The sequence below is a fragment of the Lycorma delicatula genome, chromosome 5 (genome assembly GCF_047948215.1).
Source record: "Lycorma delicatula isolate Av1 chromosome 5, ASM4794821v1, whole genome shotgun sequence".
NCBI classification, from domain to species: Eukaryota; Metazoa; Arthropoda; class Insecta; order Hemiptera; family Fulgoridae; genus Lycorma; species Lycorma delicatula.
The window spans coordinates 112,037,956-112,061,374 of record NC_134459.1 but is presented as its reverse complement, the minus strand read 5'-3'; the positions used below and the strand labels follow the sequence as shown (position 1 = coordinate 112,061,374).

At 28.5% G+C, this 23,419-nt stretch overlaps 1 protein-coding gene across 5 annotated transcripts; it reads right to left on the bottom strand.

The window, feature by feature from the left end:
- Positions 1-3,958: 3,958 nt before the first annotated feature.
- On the bottom strand, positions 3,959-23,248 carry LOC142325303 (DALR anticodon-binding domain-containing protein 3). Of its 5 annotated transcripts, XM_075366878.1 has the most exons (8): positions 22,578-22,703; positions 21,053-21,247; positions 19,962-20,138; positions 17,542-17,813; positions 16,030-16,190; positions 9,225-9,358; positions 5,921-6,094; positions 3,959-4,358 (listed from the first exon to the last, which is right to left on the bottom strand). In XM_075366878.1, the coding sequence occupies exons 2-8, from the start codon at positions 21,053-21,055 to the stop codon at positions 4,239-4,241; spliced, it is 1,041 nt and encodes a 346-aa protein (XP_075222993.1). In that variant the 5' UTR covers positions 21,056-21,247; positions 22,578-22,703; the 3' UTR covers positions 3,959-4,238. The 5 variants fall into 5 exon arrangements, with proteins under 5 accessions (XP_075222993.1, XP_075222989.1, XP_075222991.1 ...); XM_075366874.1 differs by lacking the exon at positions 21,053-21,247 and having other exon boundaries at positions 22,578-23,247; XM_075366876.1 differs by lacking the exons at positions 21,053-21,247; positions 22,578-22,703 and adding an exon at positions 23,135-23,226.
- Between the last annotated feature and the right edge of the window lie 171 nt (positions 23,249-23,419).

Sequence of the window (23,419 nt, the reverse complement as noted above, 5' to 3'; positions counted from 1 at the left end):
CACTTCTTGTTAATTTCAAAATTCTTGTCTGGGCCACGAATAAATATTAATATCTGGATTGGGTCAGTTACATTACATCATCTAAAGCAAGAGTTAAAATTTACAATTTTTGTTCTTATCTATCAAATAAATTTTGTTAAATATTTTCACAATGTGCATACTGCCGTTTTTCTAGAAAGGCTTACATTTTCAAATATTTGTTTCTTTTTAGGGCAACATATTTCCAAAACTTTTACCATACATTCCTTGGCAAATTCTGCTTCAGCAAATAGTTTACACAACTTACCAACATGCTAAGCTTTCATGGTTGCTTTATCGATATTGTTTTGTTTCTTTTGCAAGCTTTTTTTAAGTTCTCCGTTATATTTTGCAGTTCCTTTGATGTAACAGATTCATATTTTGAATGCTTTGTTGAAAAACACCTCTAAGTTGAATTCTTTGAATACCGCAATTGTCTGTTGGTAAACTAAACAAATTGTTTTATTATTTACATTTGTAAATAAATACTTTGCTGTCCATGCACATTAAAATTCAGGATTCTAAATCAATTTTTATTTTTTTGTGATGACTCATTTCAACAACTATATAACACTAATAAGCAAAAAAATATTTTTTTAAAGTTTCTCTAAGTGTGATACCATTTCTTGAATTGCTTTTTTGCATACATTACAGTTCTCCAAATACAATTTTTCTAACACCCTTTGTTTTAAATAAATTACACTTCAAAAAATGTTAAGAGAAAATATAGTTAAAATCTGTAAAATTTGTAATTTTGCATGGCCATACCTATGTTAGAATGATTTTGCTGATGCTTTTCTTTTATAAATAGCCTCAGGCACATCCCGAATTAATGTCCAACAGTAATCGACTAACATGTTAGTATTCCATTTCCTTTATAGTGAGTGGCTTTCCATCATCAAAATGACTTGGTGGAAACGTTCACAGTGTTCATCACTTACATCTCCAAGGTTGTCCAAGAAAAAATCCAGATGTGAGCAGAGGAAATGTATTTTCAAAGACATATTACATCCCATAAGAAAAAAGTTGATTAACACTATCGTGGTAATTGTAGAATTTTTGTTTGCTGAGAAAATGTTTGCAAATGTCTTTAGATGAAATCTGAGCTGCACTTTCTATATCATTTAACATCAAGTTAATAATCATCTTTGACAAACTCTCTTATTTGAGTACCAACAAATATTCCTTCTTTAATTTTTCTTTCACTTACATTCGGAAATTTCTGCCTGATGTACAAAAATCCAGGACTATCCTTCATCATGCTTTTACAAAAATTTTCATTTTCCTAGCTTGATATGGAGAAGGGATAAAAATATTTTTTTTGGGTTCAACTAAGGGGTCATGAATAATTTTATCCCATGTGGAGTTAAGTTGTCTCACTCTTTGGTAACATAATGTTTATCCCTAGCTCGGCTGTCCCATTCACAAAGAAAACATATGTACTTATTAGAGCCTAACTGTATGCCTATAACTTTTAAATCACCACACTTATTCCAGCTATGTTTTTTATAATTTATTTTTTCAAGAATGTCTTCCATTGCATAGTATGTCTTTCAAATTATTACCATAAGTATCGAAGGATATTTGTTACCGTTGAGTAGTAGAACCACTTTGAAACTTTACTTGGACTTGTGTATGAAAAGGTACTTAGGTTTATGAACTTGCCTTAAGTATAACCTAAGCTCATCAATATCTGTGCAATAAACCAAATTATTTTCATTGCTAAAGTACCGAGAAAGTTATTTTTGTCCGCTTCAAAAGCCCAAAATTTTAATATTTTTTTGAAGTGAATTCCAACCTTGCAGTCTTGATTCTAACAGTTCAGCTTAATTGTTTGATAAATATAAATCCCTAACAAAGTCTTTAATTCACCTGGTGATATAAGGTATGGTTTATTGGAAGATAAATCAAAATTATTGTTGTCTTCTTCAGTACTTCTGCCTGATTCTTCATCATTGCTTTCAAAACATACATTAACAGGTGGCTCAGGAACTGGAATAATTTCACTGTGAGGTACAGACTGATTGCAATAAAGGATATTTTACAGTATATTTAATTTTTTTAAAATTCCAGACACATTTGTTGAACAAAAGTAACAATCGGTTACATGATTGTTTGGTTCACACCCAACCTTAAGTACACCAAATGGCAAAGCCTTTCACGTACCTTTCAGCCATCCTCTTAAATATACATAACAATTAGTGTATACTATATGAGGAGCCCACATCTTATCCTGATCACGAATTTTATACTGAAAGTACAAATGATATGCTTTTTTAAAGGTGTAATGTTTTTTCTATCTGATTTTACGGTAAACTCACCACACACATAACAAAAGGCATCCATATCATTTACACAATTTCGAGGCATTATGACACTACTACACTATTAACAAACTTAAGACGGCAATAATTCTGAACAAAATTAATTCATTCCTAAATTCAGTGCTTTAACAACACAGCTGTGTTTTCAGTTACACATTTTGACCTGCACAGACATGATTAATCTTGTCCATGAAAGCTCACGCTTCAGTATTAGATGTTATGTCATAATATGTGACTCTGAAATGATTTAATTCTTTGTCTAGTATTTTTTATTTATAGCTTACAAATTATGTAAACAAACTTAACCAATAAAAAATGATCTAACAAAATACAGTGTAGGAGCTTAAAATGCTAACTATATATTGAAAAATGAAAAAAAAATCCTTTAATTAAAATGTAAAAATTTTTCATAAATGGTGGGCGATAGAAAGACTCTCAAGTTCATATTTGTTTTCAGCATAAAAAACCAGTTTAAAATCAGGTATCGCTTGTTAGAAAACAAAAATTATGTTTATCAGTGTAATTAAATAATTAAAATAAAACTATAAAAATTCTTAAAACTTACCCGTGAAAAATATCCATTATTCTTAGTTTGGTACACTCATATGTAAAGTTGAGATAATGATGAAGTATGCATACATATTTCATCAATATTGCAACATTCTACTAAATACAGTGGTGGTTCATAAACTGAATAAATCAACTGGAGTTTAGGACATGATTTCAGTCATATAAAGATCATATCTATACCATCTTGTACTTGCTGAATCAGCTCCCAGCAACTTCTTTTTTGCAGGATAAAGGGTCACTGTTTTAAAGTGTAGGAGAAAAGTAAGAGCTGCAAAAGGTGGTTGATATGCTTAGAATTTCTTCATAGCATTACAATGTAATAGGACTGGGAGGGTTGCATCATTGCAGAAAGCAGACTAAGGAATGAAAGTCAAATCTAAGTTTAATGTTGAAATTTATATCAACCTTTTATATGAAGACCCTGTTTCATGTAAGAATATCAGGTGTACCATGATTAATACTGTTAAAATAAATGATAGAATAACGTGAAATGTACAGAATCAATTTAATTTTGGGTTGTCTCGGAAAATCCCCTCAAATTCATTGTAAAATTATTTCCCCTGCATATGGGATGGCTAAAATTAGATTATAATTATTGAATCTTAGATTCATGTTTTTTTTTTTTTTAATTTATATGATTCATATTTTAAGTTGGTAAATGCACAATCATCTTTCAGTAATGTGCTGTTCCATCCTGGATAAAATATCTACAATCCAGGTAGTGCCTGATGGGGTTTTAAATTGCTCATAACGTGATCACCCACTTGACAACTTGCTCTCACTTCCTTAAGGAAAACTTATGCCAATCCCTAGAAATGTGGGAATGTGGAAATATCCATGCAAACTATAAAACTATTCAGCCAGATATTCACGAAAGGATAATTATATATCTAGTAATATTTATAAATTTGATGTTCACATGATAGCAATGTATCTAAGATGATCTTAGTATAAGATTACTTACTAATAATCGTAAAATAATGTTAATTGCAAAATGTAATGTTGCAAGTAAATTAATGCATAAATACATAAAAAGAATATTTCATAGGAAGATAACACTTTATTAGTACATTTTTTACAAAAAAAGTTCTATACTCTATATATGAAATAAATTAAAAGTGCATAACTTAGTCTAATATACACTATAAAAGTATTGTTACACATTAACACTTGAATATTTCATGTGTACTTGAGTGTAAGTGTATTACAGCATAGAAAAATTATAGATACCAACAAACCTATGCTTTAACCACATAATTTCTAACAAAAATTTGCTAATCATAAAAGGAACTAGTATACAATAAAACACAGTCTTACTGTATTATATTACATATGAGATAGAGGTTTTATTCCAAGTATTGTAAAACAATTTGACATAACTAACATAACAACTTTTAATAAATATATTCGGGCAAACAAGAATTTGAGCAGTTGTTCTCTAGGTTGCTGAAACAAAAAAAGAAGCAATTAAGTTTATTATCCAGCACATAAGAGCATTATAATTATTATTACTGCTGTAGCATCTATAATATGCTTCTCAATATATGAATTTAAAATATATAAAATAAAAAAAACATATTAATTACTATAAAGCACAATTATATTATTTAAATATTTATCAAACTGATTTTTGGCCTGAATTAATTTGAACTGCTTGACAAATTAAAAAAATAAATAAATGTTTACTCCTATATGTAAGTCAGTTCTATTTAAATTAGTAAATTTTCTGTTGCAGATAATCTGATGTGAAGAAACAGTCACCATGAAACTGGATAGCTCACTCCTGGAAATAACAAGCACATCAAGCTAGGAATGCCAGTGGGCACTCCCCACATTCTGTAGTTTTCTGTTTTCACTTCTCAGTTTTTCTACCATTTTCAATGAGTTAAATATACTACAACTTAGCATGCCTAACTTACTGAAATGCAGATGATTTTCAGCCCTATAACTGATAATTTCATTCTGTTCACCAGAGGGACTCGCTGTACAGTGAACAACAGTAAAGAAAAGCAACTATTGCTAGTCATAGTATTTATATGCTACAAATACTATTTATTATTTTTTATACTTTATGTGGTTTACCTGCAATCCCACTCATACAACTGAAAAAATATGTAAAACAACCATTATTAGTAAGGAAAGTAAGAAATTAACCTTACAACTGCTGAGTTACTAGTATACCCTCAGAAAATTTTTTTATATATAATTAATAAGAATGAACAAACCATTTACCACAGTTTTAACTGGTATCAACCTACTTTGTTTTGGGATAAACACAAATAACCATATCACATATACTGTCTTTATTTTTAGCATCAATATAAACCGGACTTAATCTTCATTCAGTTAAATCAATACAATCACATAAATTATGAATTTGGTAAGAATATACTATATTGTCTAATGTTGAATAGATTAGAACTGAAAAGTTGAAGTATAACAATTGAAAAGATATCATCTACAGTGCTGAGGAAACTGAAAATGATTATACTTAAGATTAGCAGTATATGAAAACTAATGGTAAATGATCCAACTTGTTTACAGCAATTTAAGAGGTTAATAAGAGTAAATATTAGACTGATAATGATTAAGTTTAAGCTCCCGAGAATATTATACAAACATAAATAGAAAGAACGAGCATGCTTTCATTCAGCATGAATTTATCCATTCCTTTTTCTGATTTATTTAGAATGCTTTAGATGTAAAACATGTCGATTTCTAGAATATATTTATACTGCTTAGGGTCCAAAAAGTCACATGTAAACTGAAATTTGGCAGTAAACACATTTAGTGATTGGGTGCAAATATTAGCCTTGAGCTGTAACAACAATCATACCACAGTCAACATACCATATTCGCTTTTTTATCACTAAGTTTTTTAATAGCAGTATCAATTTAAATAAATATTGAACAAACATAATAGTTGATACAAATGTTTTATATAAATTTTTCCACACTGATTCTGTTAATAAGTTATAAAAGCTAACAATATAATAAATGATACTTACAGTTAGTATTTGAACTTTACTGTAATAAGAACTAATAGCAAAAGATAAATTTTGAAGAAAGTTTATTATAGAATGAATTCTACAATTATCATCTTTATTATTTAAACTGCGTAAAATGTTGAGCAGAAGACTTGGCCATACTAAAACATGATCATATATCAACCTCCATTCCTCCTACAAACAAAAGAAAACAAGTATCATAATAATTTCATACATTTTTGATTAAAATATCTTTTTTTCATTGAAATTTAATAAAGTATGAAAATACTAAATTTTAACAAGTTCCAAAATTCTTCATGAATTCAGTATTGCAGTAACTTAAAATTAAGTTCATTTAGCAATGGTTCATATGAAAATAAAATGCTTTATTAACTTGTTTAACAAACAGCAGAGCCCATTTTCTGGAAGAATCCCTCAACTAATGTAATTAGTTCCAATGAAGAAACTAAAATAAACTTTTAGTGAAATTGATTAAATTCCTGTAAAAACTGATTATTGGAGTTAATACTGAAAAAAAAAAAATATATATATATATATATATTCAATATTACCTGAAACCCTAACCAAAACACAGTAAACAGATAAGTAAACTTACTAGTTTTCACAGGATCCTGCATCATCAGTTTGTATTCAATTCTATAATTACATCAAAATCAAATATTAAAAAAAAATTAAAAATTTAGAATTGCCTAAACTGTCACTTTTATAATCCTGAAAAATTTGTTATAGACAAAATATCAGGTTTTTATATTTTTTTGTAACCATGGGTGATTAGAATTAAAATGTATTTAATACTACTTGTTTATTTCAATTCAACATTTAAGAAATATATTTTCTCTATTTTACATATAAATTTTTATTTTTATTAAAATTATCAAATGCTCCTTATTTATAATTGGGTTACATGTGACTAAAATATCAGCATATCCTATCAATAGTAATATTTGGTGAGTATTTAATATACCATGACAAATTTTTTCAAAATTTTGTATATTTCCCATTGGTAAGCTTTTTGTTTGTAAATAACAATTGTTTTCATACTCAAAGTAATTTTGAAGACAAATATTCCTCATAATGGTGATTAATGCACTGCTGTATTCTGGGGTGTCCTTTAAACTGTTTTTTATTACTTCTATTGCTTGGTCAATTGGTATATTCGGGTACTTGTGATATAATCACTTAATATTTTTGCGTTAGAATTAACTTTAACAGAATTTAATTTATTTATGGCTTTTAACCATTTTTTAAACTGTTTATAATTAAGATTCATTTTATTCTAAGTATTTTAGCTATGAAATATGCAGGCACTGTTTTGAAATTTAGTAAAAGGTCTTACAGGATTATTTATTTTATGTATAAAAATTTGTTTGTTGCACCTTTTATTACTTATATTACTATTCTACACCGAAAAGTGCATTTTCCAACAAAACGTTTTCATGTTTTTCTTGAAACCTAAGTGAGATAGAGGTCTAGGACCACTTTTATTCAACATCTTAGATGAAAGAAACCAAAATAAAGCATCAAATTTACCCCTTGATTTGTACCCCAAGAATTCTAGTATGGTTTAATTTCACATAGGGTGTAGAAAAACAGAACTAGGCTAAGTGTTCTGTGAGCTGAAACTACCTAATGGATTTTTTCTGACCTATGTTTATATGAACTTGGCTACAGAATCATCTCCTCAGTGATTGCTGTTGAATTTGGAATCAACTGTATGTGTGGGTGTGTATATACATACAGGTGATTTTATGTATATATATATATATATATATATATATATATACTGGCCAATTATTTTAGATTTTATTTGCAAAAAAATAAAATAATTCTAAAATTGTGAAAATAAAGAGGTATCTCTTCATTACATAATCAACTATTTAAATCATATCCATTTTTCTAAACCAAAATTAAATATAAAATAGTAATAATAATAAATAAAAATAATAATTTATGTTTGTGGACAATTATTTTTTTATTTCTACAACACAGATATTATAATAAATGATTATTGTTATACAAATAACAACGTGCTTAAAACATTAACAACCATTAGAAAATAAAATCATATTCAGTTTTTATAACTACATGCAGATTGAAAGCTTTAAAGTAATAAACCTACAAACATATAATTTTCAAATATTTAAAATTAGATATAATATTTATATTTGTATATTTCAGATGATTTTAAAAAAATCTGATTACACATGGGTGTTCTATACATTTCCATCCATAGGAAAAGTATGGAAACTTATGTGACTTCTATATAATAGTAAGATATTTTTATTTTATTTATATTTATAAATGGGAAGAAGCGCCGAGACAAGGGTTTACCATAAACCATGATTAATTTATTTATTTTATATGCACATGTAATTTTTTTCATCTTGTCAGTTAAATCAGTCACTGCCTCAATCTTTGAATAAAGTTATATTAAATATTTTATTTGTATGATAACAGGATGTGATCAAGAATGTTTACATCAAGTTTCATCGAAAGATGAGGTAATACTATGGACATACACGAATAAAATAATATTAAAACTATTCCAAAGAAGGTTGCATGGAAAATGTACAATTTTTGGGGAGACTTCAGTAGGCAAACTACTGATGTTATTGAAAAAATTTGGAATTTAATCACGAACAATTAAATTTTGCTGATACCAACAAGAAATTGCTGATACCAGTATTGGAGAAGATTCAGTTTTAACAAACAATTTGTGCATGTGCATGGTGGCTGTATATTTTGCACCCAAAATGATCTCATCTGCTTGACTTTTGGTTATTCCCCATGTCAAAAAAGTGACAAAGGGCTGAAAGGGCAATACGAAAAATGAATTGATTCTGATGAATGCCACCCTTAAACAAGATTTTTTTTAAAAAAAAAAGGAATGAACTAATGTTCTTGAAAAACTTTATTATAAAAATATATATATTTTTTTACAGAATGATAACAATTAAATACATACCTATGACTGAACAGAATCTAACTGCTGCTTCGAAAAAAAGATTGTAAGATAAGTGAGACTTCAATGTGAAAAAAATTATGAAAATTTAATATACATGCGTCATATACAAAATAATATCTAAATGTAAATCACAAAAACAACATTTTGAATATTAAACTATTTTGAATATTAAGACTGATACAATAAACCCAATCATTAACATTTTTTTATAAATTGTATTAAGTTTAAATTACAGTTAATTTTCAGAAAGCATTATAGAAATAATAAAGTAACTAAATTTTAATTTTCAACACCATGAAAAGAGCAAAAATTTGGTAAACATTATTAAACGATATTTACCTGATACGTTAAACATGAAACATCAATTTCTTGCAATTCTGGAAGTTTTGGGTAGATTCCGTTTGAAGATTTTTCTTCAAACAAATCTAATATGATTTTTAATCTAACATAATTATAAAAAACAAATACTGCACCTAAAAAAAAAAGTGTTTGTATATTCACTACTTTATTAATATATTTACAATCAGCCCTACATCAAGCACAGAATAACAATAATATATAATATTAAGCTGTAATCAAACTATTCATTTATTTCAAATTTAACCCTTTCTCAGTGGGAAAACGAATAATGTTTGTATAAATATAATTTCCCAAATTTGCATTTAACTACACTTAGTTCCAAGTGGACTTGTACCTTTTTTATTTCTTGGCACATTCATTATTTTATTATAAAATAATAAATAAAACATTTAACTCTGTAGAATGACTTTTTCATATATATATCAGATAAAGATAATGAAAATAAAATAAATTTGAAGTAGGGAAACTGTCCATGACTAGGGGTAATGTGGAATGATCTGGTTCAGAACTGCTTAGACTACTGGCAATGCATTAAAATTTTTCGCCACAGACAGCCAATCTACTAAATTCTTCTTCAGATCCCCACATAGAGAACCTTAAAACATAGTTGTCATCTAGGGGGTCACAAAAAGAAGTGGAAAACAATGATCTATGAGTTAATACAATTTTTCTCTTTTATTAAATTAAAAATTATTATTAAAAAAGTTATAATGAACATAACAGTCTCGCATTCAATAAATTTTTATATTAATCTATTAAAACAAATCATCTGATATCTTTTTATTTATTTAATATTAACAGAAGCATCTAAATTATATCCATCTAACAATGGATTTTTCAGGCAATGTAGTAATTCAAAATATAATAAAATTAAAAAAGAATTAAATAATACTTTTATATTTCTTTAAATCTGAAATTTTGAAGATGGCGCCAGAATAAAAAAAATATAAAAAGTACTAATATAAATTTGGCACAGACTTCAAAAAGTCAAAATTCAAATAGGTGAAAGAAATCATATTCTGTTTTTAATGCCATTTAAGCAAGTTTATTTAAACATTTTTTGTTTTTACTCTTATTTAAGTACTGCAGGCTTACAAAAAGGTTGTCCATATGAAAAAAGTAATTCAGAAGCAATATATAAAACACCACTAAATAAGTTGGGTTAAGGGTCCCTGGAACATCCATTATTTTTTTCCTAAGTTTTTAACTAAACTAATTTTATTCAACATACTAATTTTGACACAACATACTAGGCTATCACAATGATGTTAGTGCACATTAAGATAGAATGATCGATTATTAAGCAATGATAAAAAAATATCTTCTTTTCATCTAAATTAAATAATTAAAAAAATATAAATTCCACAAAAGTTATTCAGGAAGAAATCAATGAGACAACTGAGGAACTTCGTCAACGAAATTAATATGAATTTGGTAAAAAATAAGGTTGAATACACAGAAAACAAAGTGAATGGATTGAACTGATTTCTTTTTTGCAGTTGACCAAAAAACGTTCAATGATTTATATTTATAAATATATACTGACATCTTAATATCAATACTTTTCTTATTTAAATAAATTATTTTGTAATCTTTATATTTTGTTTTACAATCTGTAGATTAACTTAAAAAGAAAACTTAAAAGTGAAAACTTTAATTAGTAAACTACATCAAACAAAATAAATTTAATTTAACTTTATCTAATTTATTTATTATAGTTTGAAAAGTACATAATATGAGGCTGTTCAGAAAGTTCTTGATCTGATAAAGAAAACAAGGTTTTTCCAGAATTTTTAAAAGTTTTCCAGTTCATTGTTTCCAAACCTTGCAATTTTCACTTTTTAAAATACTCAGTATAATATAATTTGTTCAGCTCTGCAAATAAGCTGTCTCAACTTTGACCTCGTCATTTAAAGTGAATTTTTGTTCAGTGAACCATTTCTTCAGATTTGGAAAAAGGAAATGATTGCTGGAAGGCAAATTTAGTGAATACACAGTGCATGTGGAAGCACTTCGAACCATAGGTAATAGAGGTTACAGCAATAACCTGAGAAGTGTGTGCAGGATTATTATAGTTTTTTTTTTGTTTAGGGGCGAAAAACGCCTGTGTGTTATCATCGCCCGGAATTTTTTTTTAAAAGGTAAAATAACACAAAAGTTGAAAAGTGAAATAAAACTCAAAACTAATATCGCAGACGGAGTCTTTAAAATATAAAAGCTAAAATAGTAATCCATCACAATAGAAGAACTATTGTGGTGAAAGAGCACTTTCTTTTTGGCCCAGATGTGGACATTTCAATGCTGAATAACAGCATTCAACTGGTCCAACAGTGAAGTGTTATATTCCCCAGTGATAGTCTTGCCTTCTTTCAAATAGTCTATGAGAAAAAACCAAAAGTGGTATCGTCTTCAAAGTTTATGATTATTTTATAAGTGACATTGCAATCATATCTCAGTTTGTTCTTTTAAGGTATGTATCAAATTTTATTATACTTAATTAAAAGGTAATAAAAATATCTTGTTTCAATTCTGCCATAACCATGTAAAAATTACAGACTAACCTAATCTATAATTTTTGTTTTTCTGATAATTAAAAAGAACAAACTATTATTATCTTAGATAATATTACATTATATAATATTTTAGATAATAAAAAATACTTTAATAGAGTTATACAAGGTATCCCATATAAAACGCAACCCATCAATCACTCATCCATGAAATTTCAAAAGTCAAGCTTACTCCCCTACTCGTTACTGAAATGGACTCGTCTTACATCTGAACATCGCAGCGACACAGTAGAACACTACCAATAGTAACAACAATGCAATCATAACGTTCAGTGTATTGCTAGAGACAAGATGGTGTTTTCGCTAGATGAACGTGTTTTCATTGTTGAGTCGTACTTTAGTACAAAATCAGTGGTTGCAGTGCAAGGTTTGTTTCGCCATAAGTACCCAGATAAACCAGCTTCTAACAAAACATCAGTATTAAGGCTAGTTGCAAAATTTAGAGAGACCGGTTCTGTTAATAACAAGGAACACAAAAGATCTGCGTCATTGTTGAATACAGATAGTCATTGAAATCAAAGACCGATTACTCGCCTCGCCAAATAAATCGATCAGACGTTTATCTGCTGAAATTAATTTGTCTAAATCAACTGTTCATTGGGCGACCAAACATTTACAATTATGACCTTATCGCATTCAAATGGTTCATCAACTTCTTGAGCCCGACAAAGAAAAACGGCTACAATATTGTCAATGGTTCTGTCGATTTCTGCGTAAGGGAATTAATGTTATGGATTCGTTATTTTTCACAGATGAAGCACGATTTCATTTGGATGGCTACGTAAACAGCCAAAACAGTAGAATTTGGAGTGCTGAAAATCCCCGCGTTTATCACAAAAAACAATTATACCCGCAGAAGTTGGGCATGTGGTGCGCGATATAGCGGAAGAAAATAATCAGTCCTACGTATTTTTTTCGAGTACACCATTAATGCAGAACGATATCAGGATATTTTATTTCAGTTCATTGCACTCCTGGAAGAGGAAGACACTGCTGGCTACAACATGACGGTGCGACATCGCACTACGCAGGTTCAACTTCTGATTTCGTTGGTAATCGTGTTATTGGTCGAGGCTTGTGGCCACCAAGATCTTCAGATTTGACTGTGGTGGATTATTTTCTATGGGGTTACCTGAAAGAAAAAGCTTACAGCAACAAACCACGAACACTTGAAGGTCAATATTGAACAAGCTGTATTAAATATCCAGCCACAAACTTTGAAAAAAGTTGCAAGAAACGCTGTAAAAAGAATTGAAGCTTGTATTCAAGAAGATGGCGGCCACTTCCAACATTTACTCTAAATGTAAGGTAACGGATGGTAATAATAAAAATTAAATTTACACATGCCTTTTTATTATTTCAATACCTACCAATATAAGGTTGGGTTGCGTTTTATATGGGACACCCTGTAATTAAGACTGATAAGTATAACCTAAAAATATTTTTTCCCTTAGATAAATTGATCTATCCTACAAACAATTTTTTGTTGTTTTGCTAGTTAATAAGAAGAAATAATTATTAAGAGTTGTTTCATATCAAACTTATGATTTATCTAACTTACAAAAGGTTTTAACCTTCAAATTTTTATTATTTTGCTTTCAGATGTTAGGAGGAAATATGTTAGTTGAGCTATCCAAATAATATATACTATGTTAGTTAAGTAATAGCAATAGAAGAAAACGACAATATTACAAATTCTGTCAGTATTTATGAGCACAAAATCCCAAATCTCCTGCTGGATTTAATGTAAGTAACCCTACTATTATTATCTGATAACTCCCAGAGAATTACAAGTCATTTGAAAATGTGGAATTTATCAAAGAAGGTGGGGGCAGAGCTTTCAACAAAATTATTCATTTTGATCAAGTTACACTTGAACCAGACAAGAATGTGCAAAGAAATTGTATTAAGCAAGAAATTTATCAGTGTTCAGAATCCCAAGATCAAAGGCCTAGCAATTGTAACAGACAGACATATCAACTGGATAGTTTTGGTACCATACTCTGAAACATCCAGCTCTGATAGTTATTCTGATTTACCTAAAAAAAGTAAAAGACGAAATAAGAAATTTCAAGTGAACATAACTGGTACCCTGAACAAAACAGTAAGCGACAAAGAATGAGTCAATCATACCGTGGGTATGTTAAGATAGATGTCAAGCAAAGCAATTTGAACACAGGAAGATACAAGTATAGGCTTTTATTGATGCACTACCTGTTATGGAATTGCACTACTGTGGAGTGCATTCTTCTAAAAAATAACTATTACCAGAATGGTTATTTAAGCAACAACTACATAATTTTAATGTAGAAGACTGGTATAAATAACACGATGTTAAACCACTGTCAAGAACAGTCTTTAATGAAACTTTCAGTGGGTGAAATACTGCACTTTTCCATAAAAAAAAAAAGAGGATAAATGTGAAAAATGTTCTGGTTGTAAGGTGAGTACTTTGGCTGAAGAAGAATATCAATTACACGGTGCTAGAAAATTAGAAGAAGGAAAGAAGGGAAGAAAAGAAAAAAAATATGAAGATAATGAAAAATAACTTTCTAAAAAAAAACTTAATCACCAAACAAAGTAACAAAAAAATCTAAACAAGAACTAATATCAATAGCTGACTTCAGACTTCACAGGATCCTCTGCATCATGAGTCACGGCATCCCATGAAAGCCGGCTGATATTAGTTTTTTTAGGTTTTTCTGTTACTGTGTTTTTTGGTAAAGTTGTTTTTTTGAATGAAAAATATGTTTGACAGCAGATTTGCAATCTGTTCTGATGGCTCAAAAATCAAACAACAGCACTTTATATTATAAAGTTCACAATTTATGTTTTTATAATTTAATTTTCACAATTGGTTCTTTTTCTTACAGAATGAGGCTGAAAATTTTCTATTTATTTGGGGTTATTTTATTCAGGAAAAATTGTTAATGGTAATAAAATGTCAATGTGATACACAAAAATAATCTAACTTACAAATGGTACACAAAAATAATCATATACAGCGATGGACTCAATTATCAAAACCGTAATGTCATGCCAAATGTTACAATTGAAAAAAAATACCTAGAAGTTGGACAAATTCAGGTGGAGGTTGATAGCATGAATTCTGCTGTATAACATTATTTATGTAATAAGACTAAATGCTCCAGCCATGTATGTGAATTTTTGCACAACTGCTTGTAAAACTCCTACCCCTTTCAATTTGACTTAAATTGAACACAACTTTTTTAAAAAGTTCAATGACATTATGATGTATAACAGTATCCAACCAGGAAAAAATAAGGGATCCCAAAGTGACAGACCTCCAAGCTTAAAAGTATACACCCAAAGGTGACATCTATAAAATTAGATTTATTGATGAAGGTTTCTTATCCCACAAAGAAAATTAATTATCACACACAAACAGAGGTCTGAAATAGTCTTTACATGAAAATAAGACTCCTGATAACAAGAAAATATGAACATTATTAAAAGGATCCTACCAGCTGATTATCAGTGGTTACTATGATACATTATCATATTTAATTTATTCAATTTGATATTTACAGTAATTATATAAGATATTATGGGCATAAGAAAAACTCTGAATTGATGTGATTTGTAGTTCCATGAAAAAGAAAATGTTCTGAAATCTTTGCAACAATGATAACCAAAATTATAAATATAATTAAGTAACTTATTATCAGTTAGATATTTTTCAATAAAAATATAGGTGTAAGGAAATAAGTGCTATTTTTTTTTAACTTGTTCTTTATAAAATCAACTAACTCTATACCAGTAAATACTTGAAAAAAAAATAAAACTCGCTAACTCCTATTTCTCTTCCTTAAAATTAGATAATATATTTTTCTGATTTTTTTTTTTGTTGTCAATACAGGGAGGTTAACTAATGGTATAATTTTTGTTATAAATTTCATTTTGATTTTTTTATTCAGTTTTCAAGTTCTGAAAATCTCAAGAAATGGATAGCAGGTTAATATTCTTCACTGATGATATTCATATTCAAAGTTAGCATACATCCTTCTGCTATAGGCTTAATTTTAGAAAAAAAGTATAAAATAATACTAGTTTATCTGGTAAACTGGTTTCACAGTAGAACCTCACAAATCATTAGAGGAGTAAATTAAATTGCTCAACAAAACCAGAAAGTTAAAATTATAAACTAAAATTTGATTCTGCATTTCTTATGTGTTGTCAAACTGAAACAATACCTCGATCTTGGTCACAATGCTCTGTTGATTTAACAGGTTTGCTAATTTTTGACTTTAATAAATCAAATAAAACAACTGCATCACATAAATGTTCTAATTCTTCACTGCCTAGAGAACTATTTGTTTCTTCACCTTTTATTAGCAAAGCTTCTTTTCTTGACCTAAAAACAAATCATAATGTTAATCAATGATGATTTAAGTGAAGAGTTTTTTAAACTAGTTACCGTAATCAGGATCTATTCGACAGTTTTACAAAATGTTCGACATGAGCTTGAGATTCAGGTTACATGTCTACTCATTCAATCAAACAAAAAAGCAGAGGTATTATTAGGATCAATAAATAAAAAAAAATTATGTTGTATAACAATATACTCTACTATACCAACAGCCTACTTTGGAGGTAGAAAGGAATTATTTCTAAATAATTATACATAATTTGGTGCAGTTTATGAGTTAAATAACAAAGACATACATAAAATAAAGCCAGTAAAAAAAAACAAAAAAAACATCTGCTAAAGGTTAGACATGCCTGGAATGATTCCAGTTTTCCTTATGCTGTAATAATTTATATTTAAGAACAGATGCAATGCAGAAAAAACCTGTGAAAAAACTCGTTTTAATCTGTATGTAAGAATAAAGTATAAAGGGAAGCTGCTTCCCGGTTTGTTCTGGCCACATGGCTTGGTCCACTTCCACTTTAAAAGATGTACTTTTCTTGACACATTGCTCAAAGCTCCTTATTGCTCACCCCATCCTTTTTGCTTTACGTGCAGAATATGTCTTATCTTTTGTGTTATTTCTAATCTCATATAAGCACCCAAGTTCGATATCTATTTTTATCATTAACTTTTATGTTAATAATAAAAATTTCCTGAATTTTCTTTAGATAAGAGAAAATTAACATTAAAGTTTTGGATAAATAAATGGAACAAAGTATTGCTCTTTTATAGAATGGATTCTACTAAATCCAGATTTTATTCTTTTTGAAAAAAAAAATTATTTAATTTGTTATGTTAAGACCTAGGAATTTCACTGAATTATAGTGTTTTGTATTTTGCAGTGAACTGTATGTTGATAAGTGAAAATTAAAATTGGCATGTATATGACATGACGACATCAACATTGTAGTGATAGTATATATTTTGACTATGAAGTTTTCATTGATTAATATATATGTAATAAAAGTATTTCAACTAGAAACAAGAAAAAAAAGTGTGTATTATATAGAGAATAAATTTGTTCTGAGATTGCTTAGGGTAAAGTAATGACTTTTGCTATTTCCTATTGGTATGATAACAAATCAAAAATTATCAATGTGTTTTTTATAATACTCTTATAATTTTTGTAAGGTATTTTAGAATATACATTTGTTTATATCAAAAGAAGGTAGAAGAATTTAATAATAAACATCCTTTACTTTTTAAGTGTTTTCAGTGACCTTTAAGTACAAATGGTTTTCAAATTTTATAAGAATCTTATTTAATCTAAAAAAAATATTAGATAACTAGTTACTTTTTATAATCATCAGGTGAAATATTACAATTTGAAACAGGAGCTATAGATATCAAACTAAAATCTTCATTTTTTAATAAATTTCTTGTTGCTTTTAATAATCTATTACTCAAATGTAAATGTTTAAAAATATTTTCATTTTCTGAATTTCTAGTTACTGTAGCACCACCTGACATAAGAACCTGACTTAATATTCTTTCAGTCAGCTGTACTCTCAATTCAGTTAATGTCGATGGAGATTCATTATTTGTTTCAGTGGTAAGTAAAAATGTCTGAAACAAGCAAAACAAAAATAATGAAACACCTGGTATAAGATTATACTAAATACAACCTAAATGGTACCATACATGCTCATTTTATTTGTTGAAAAGATTATACCACTAAATCATTCTTGGTTGTATTTAATAAGGTGATTTTACTATAAATTTTCACAATACTGAAATAGATTTATTTCACATTTGTTAAAAATCAAGTAAACAGCAAAAAAAAAGGTCAACAACAAAAAGTCCATTAAATGATAATCTTATGATTATCATTAAGAGCACAGGTAAAAGTTTGATGCAATTTTACCAAAAGAGAATGCTAACTTTTCTTAAATTTTTATTTCCAAGCACCTGATACCACACACATTATGTCACTTTGATGACGATTAAAGTTTCATAACATGAAAAAAAATCATTAAATTTGATTTAAAATTTTACAAAATGTAAAAGAATTCAATAAATATTAGAATTTTATACATTTAGGAGAGGAGGACAAAAATCTTTCTTTCTAAAAATCTTGAAAAACAAATAAAATTATATAAAAACAAAAGTAAGAACACTCACTTTAAGTTGAAATATGCACAGATTCTGAAAGCAGAATTTGTTTACATTTTATTTTTTTGAACCAATAATTAAAACTCATTAACCACATTTGGTTACAAAAAAAGTGCCAATTTAAAAGCAAGAAATCATAAACATTGTTACAGACTTATTCATCAGGTAGCTAATTTCAAATACCAAATACATTTTTTCAATTATGTTTCATAGAGATAATCTTTAACAAAATAGCAGTCAATTAATTTTATAAGTTTTGATCTATAATACAACTACCACTATTTCTACTACTAATAAAGCTTTATTGCCATCTTTTTTTTTTTTTAAAGAACAAAAGCACCTCCTTCTGGAGGACGTGTTACTAAAACAAAATTACATATCTAACAAACCAAAAGTAAAACAATATTAAAAAAAATCAACCAACTCAATATAAAATTTAGAGTAACAGTAACATCAAAATCTAGTCTTTTTAGAATACTAACTTTCCACTGGTTGCCCACTTTCTCTACACTTTCAATCTATATCTGAAAGTGTTTGTTTCTCTTTGTTTCTGCTTGCCCCTGGGAATTTATCCAGAATTCATTTTTACCTAATGTTGCTATCCTGTTCTGCCCAAATGTCCAATCCACTTCCATTTTTAAAAATGTATTTCTCTTGCCATATTCCTCAGTATCACCTTATTTTGCTTACTCTGTCCTTTTTGCGTTTGGTATCATACTGCAGCTAAGTTTGGTATCATAGAGAATAACTGTGGTAATTTTTCAGTTCTTTTGAAAACTTGCCCTTCATAATTCTTCCAAGAAACCAATACTTCCTCCAACCAGATTTAATTCTGCTACTCCCTTCTTTACTTCTTCTTTGCTGAAAAGACACTATTTGTACCAAATATTTATAATCCTTTACATATCAATGTTAACCTTATCCACATACACAGGTGTTTTCCTACTACTGATGGTTATCATTCTTTTGTCAGAATTTAACAATACCCTTTACTTTTGCTTACTCTTACCAATTCTTCCAATGCCGTTTGCCAGTCTTCACTTGGGTTAGTCATCTCCATGATATTATCAGCAAATCTCAAATTTGATGAAGAATACATGTTCAGATTAATTCCTTTACCTGAATAATTTATCTCTTTAAATATTTTATTTGGAACACAGTTAAAATGTGGGCACCCTTTCTTCATTCCTCTGTTTCACCTTGATTTTCCTTCTCTTCCTTTCTAGTTGCATAATATCCCTCATTATTGTTATACTGACATTATAAAATTTGATTTGAAATTATCAAATTTCAATATACAAACTCTAAATCCCTGTTTCCTTAGGCTTCCCATATAACTGTGTTAAGAGGAAAGAAGTATTTATTCTCTCTTGAAATCCACAGAACCAAAGCATACCAGGAAATTTACTCTAGTAAATTTCCCTATGATTTGATGGCTTACTGATGATCAACAGTAGTGAACTCTGCTTTGATACGGTAACAACTTTATAATTTATTACATATGAATAAATAATCAAAAACATTAGTCAGTTCTGTAATCACAACTATCTGACTCAATTATGTGAAGGCAATACAACTTCAAAATTGAAAAAAAAGTTATACCTTGCCTAAATACAGTGAAGATTTCCCATATTCAGTGCCATTTTGTAACACATGATTAAAACACTCAAAGAAGGTTGTTGTTCTATCTAAATAAATGTACATGTAATGTTCATTTGGAATATGTACATTTTGAACTTTTAATGACCAACTTCTTGATTCGTTAATTAGTTTAGAAGCCTGTAAATAAAAAGATTAAATTCAATTCACTTCTTAAAACTTAACAAATATTTTTCTTCTTCAATCATAAAACAAGATTAAATATAATCAAATCAATAATGAATTTTGTTTTTTATGCTACTTTTATACATTTAATTTTTAACCTATAATAAATTAAGATTCTTTTCTGCTCCTTCGCCCTTACAGATTAATAGTTTTTGACTGTTAACTGATTACTGTACACCTAAAATGAAATAGGCCTATTAAAAGTAGCAAATATCTGCTATATCTTCTTAAATGGTATGTTTAGAGTGTTGTAAAATTACCATCATTTGAAAAGGAGCTTCTGCATAAATAATTCAATCAGAAATAATCACCATTCTTAAAAAAAATTCTTGCACCCCAAAGTCCAGATTATATTTCGAAAATAGAAATGTTTAAACTTGAAAAAAAACAAACAAAAACTGTTACTCACTAGTACAGAGAGATTCAGGGAAATGTGTTGGTAACCCTGGACAAGTGTCAGCATTGAATAACTTGTAGAAGACAGCTCATGCCATCTTGCCATTTAATTTCCATAGATACTTGAAGTGGTGCACAACATGCTTTCCCATCAAAGATTTGTATAAAAATAACAGTGTGGAGGCTTATTGTAGAGAATTTCTCCACCAGTTTAATCTAGGATGCCATAATCATCAAGTAATGTCAGCACAGGCAATTAACAGATGGATATGAATTTTGAGGAAAACACTTCAGCAATGAAAAAGAAACCTGCAGGCGAAGTACTGACCATTTGTATGCCAGACAGTACTGAGACTGTTCAAGTTGCTGTCACAAAAAGCCTACAGCCTACTCAGTTAAATTTGTCATCATCTAGTGTCTTTAAAATTGCAAAGTTCAAGTGTTCAAAGAATAGTGTTGCATGACTTACTTACCATCTATAAAAATTGGATTGTCCAGGAACTGAAACCATTAATTCTGTGAACGATTGGTTGTAAAGATAATCAAGGAAAATGAATTTTTTAACTGTGAAAGTTGCATGAAGCCTCATTTCCACCTTAATGGATTTGTTAATTAACAAAAATTTTCATTTTTGGGAACAAGAAAATTCTACACAGTTACACCAGTATCTGCAACACAGAAACAATTTTACCTTGTGTGTGCTGTGTCATTGTATAAGCGCATAACAGGGCCTTATTTTTCAGAAAACAAGGATGGTCTCATAAACTACAGTCACATCAGATCAATATGTCACTATGCTGAAAAACTTTGATGTACAAACACTACAGACATTTCCACAAATTATTAACAACACATAATTTTAACAAGGTGGATCAACATCACTCACTGCATGAATATTGATGGCTGCTAAAGGCCAATTATTTGGCAACTGTATAATTTCAAGAATAGTGACATTTCATGGTCTGCTGATTTATCAGTATTGTGATTTCTTTTAGTGAGATCAACTTAAAAATCAGTGTACAGAAGTCATGCTATGGCAAAAGTACTAAAAACCAAGATTTGGACAGAAATTGCTGAAAATCCCTTGTTAAAATTTCCATCAAATCATGCAGAATTTCACTACAAGACTGGAGGAATGTGTTCACAGATCACCTGAAAAATGTGATCTTCAGAATAAATAATGTTTTCATAAGAATATTTAATTTTCAAAATCTCCTGTTTCTCTGAATCAACTGCATTATTTAAGTAATATTGTAAATTACTTCATACATATTACACTATATTAACGTTCTATGAGCTCCCCTATTTCCATCATCTTGGCAACAATATTTTTAAATTACTAGTATGGACACTCATACTAACAATGAATATACAACGTAGTATACTGGCACAGGTAGGCTGAATTCACTATCTTACTGAATAAAGATGGCATAAGGTGGTGTGCACAATTTTTAACAAACAAATATAATTTAAATGTCATAGCAAATATATATTAAAATACTTATTTACAACACTCTTACACCACCCACCTTAATATAAACTTTAAGCTTCTAAAAATATGACTATTCAACAGACCTATGTTTCTTGAAGAATGTATAGCAGTCAATACCACAAACTATCTAGCTCATGCTAATGCATGTAATAGGCCTAATAGGAATGATAGTTCTAGATAAAACAAAACTCACATATTATAAAGTGAGTAAAATAATTACTTCAAAAACTTCACACCGTATTTTAGTATAATTTTAAGAAAGATACAAAACATTTTCTATTTGATAATCCAGTTCTGTAATTCTACAATCTTAAATCATTTTTTACTTAAGATTAAAAATACATACTGTACACAAATGATCACACAATTCGAAATTGGTAAAAAATCAGTATCAACAATTTATTAATAAACAGAAATGAAAATAGTTAAATTTTTACCGATACAGATATAAATAACGCACTTCTCCCAGAACTAAAATTAAAGCATACAGAAAACTATCTACTCACCAAGTACGAAGTTTTTGAATTTTCTTTACTTTTATCTTCTTCAAATGTATTACAAGCAGTTAATTGTTTGTTTTCTTTATAAAAAGTAAAGTAGATACAATAATCAAAATTATCTGAAAATTTATCGTGTGAACAGTGTTTCAACGAACTTTTGTAGTCATTATTCTTCAAAAACCTATCAATAGTCTTTTCAAATTCAAGTAACATATCTTTCATCATAAAGTTAGTGGTTTATCAGAGAGAATGAAATATCTTATGGCAATACATAACCTAAAATTGAACGAAATATTTTATTTGAAAACCATAAATATTAATTATAAACATTTTTTTAAGTTCACGTTTCATTTTAACACAAAGATTAAAAATGGCATCTTAATAAATACACCTGTTTTAGACTGGCACACAAATTTCATCAACACGTGATAAGCGTGAGGCTGTTATCTTAGCTTGTTTTGTATTTATTAAACAGCAAGTTAAAATAATAACAAAACCAAAATATTCTCCCAGTATCTAATTATTAATGAATTTTTAATTCTTTCATACTACAATAAACCAACCTTCATGTTATGAAGCAATGTGTAGTGCGAACAATGAAAATAAATGGTTGGGTTGAAGAACAAGACTGCATTACTAACGAACATGAAAAATATTTACACCCGTCTAATAGGACAACAACAATAATCGTACATTTTTTATGCACGTTTAATTTACTATCGTTTTTATAATTAATTAAAATTATACAAAATTCATTATTACGTAAACAGAATTAATAATTCGATAAATAAAGATTTTTAATTTAGATATATTTTTTACAAAAAAAAAAATAATAATAATTAGTGCTT

What these genes read in the sequence shown, in the direction of transcription:
- LOC142325303 (XM_075366874.1), bottom strand. Translation starts at nt 22,796, where the DNA reads ATGATGAAAGATATGTTACTTGAATTTGAAAAGACTATTGATAGGTTT. An exon ending in ATTCAAAAACTTCGTACTTG is followed by an intron (nt 20,139 to 22,577) that starts GTGAGTAGATAG and finishes TTTTATTTACAG; the next exon opens with GCTTCTAAACTAATTAACGA. An exon ending in GCATTGTGACCAAGATCGAG is followed by an intron (nt 9,359 to 16,029) that starts GTATTGTTTCAG and finishes TTTTTTTTTTAG; the next exon opens with GTGCAGTATTTGTTTTTTAT.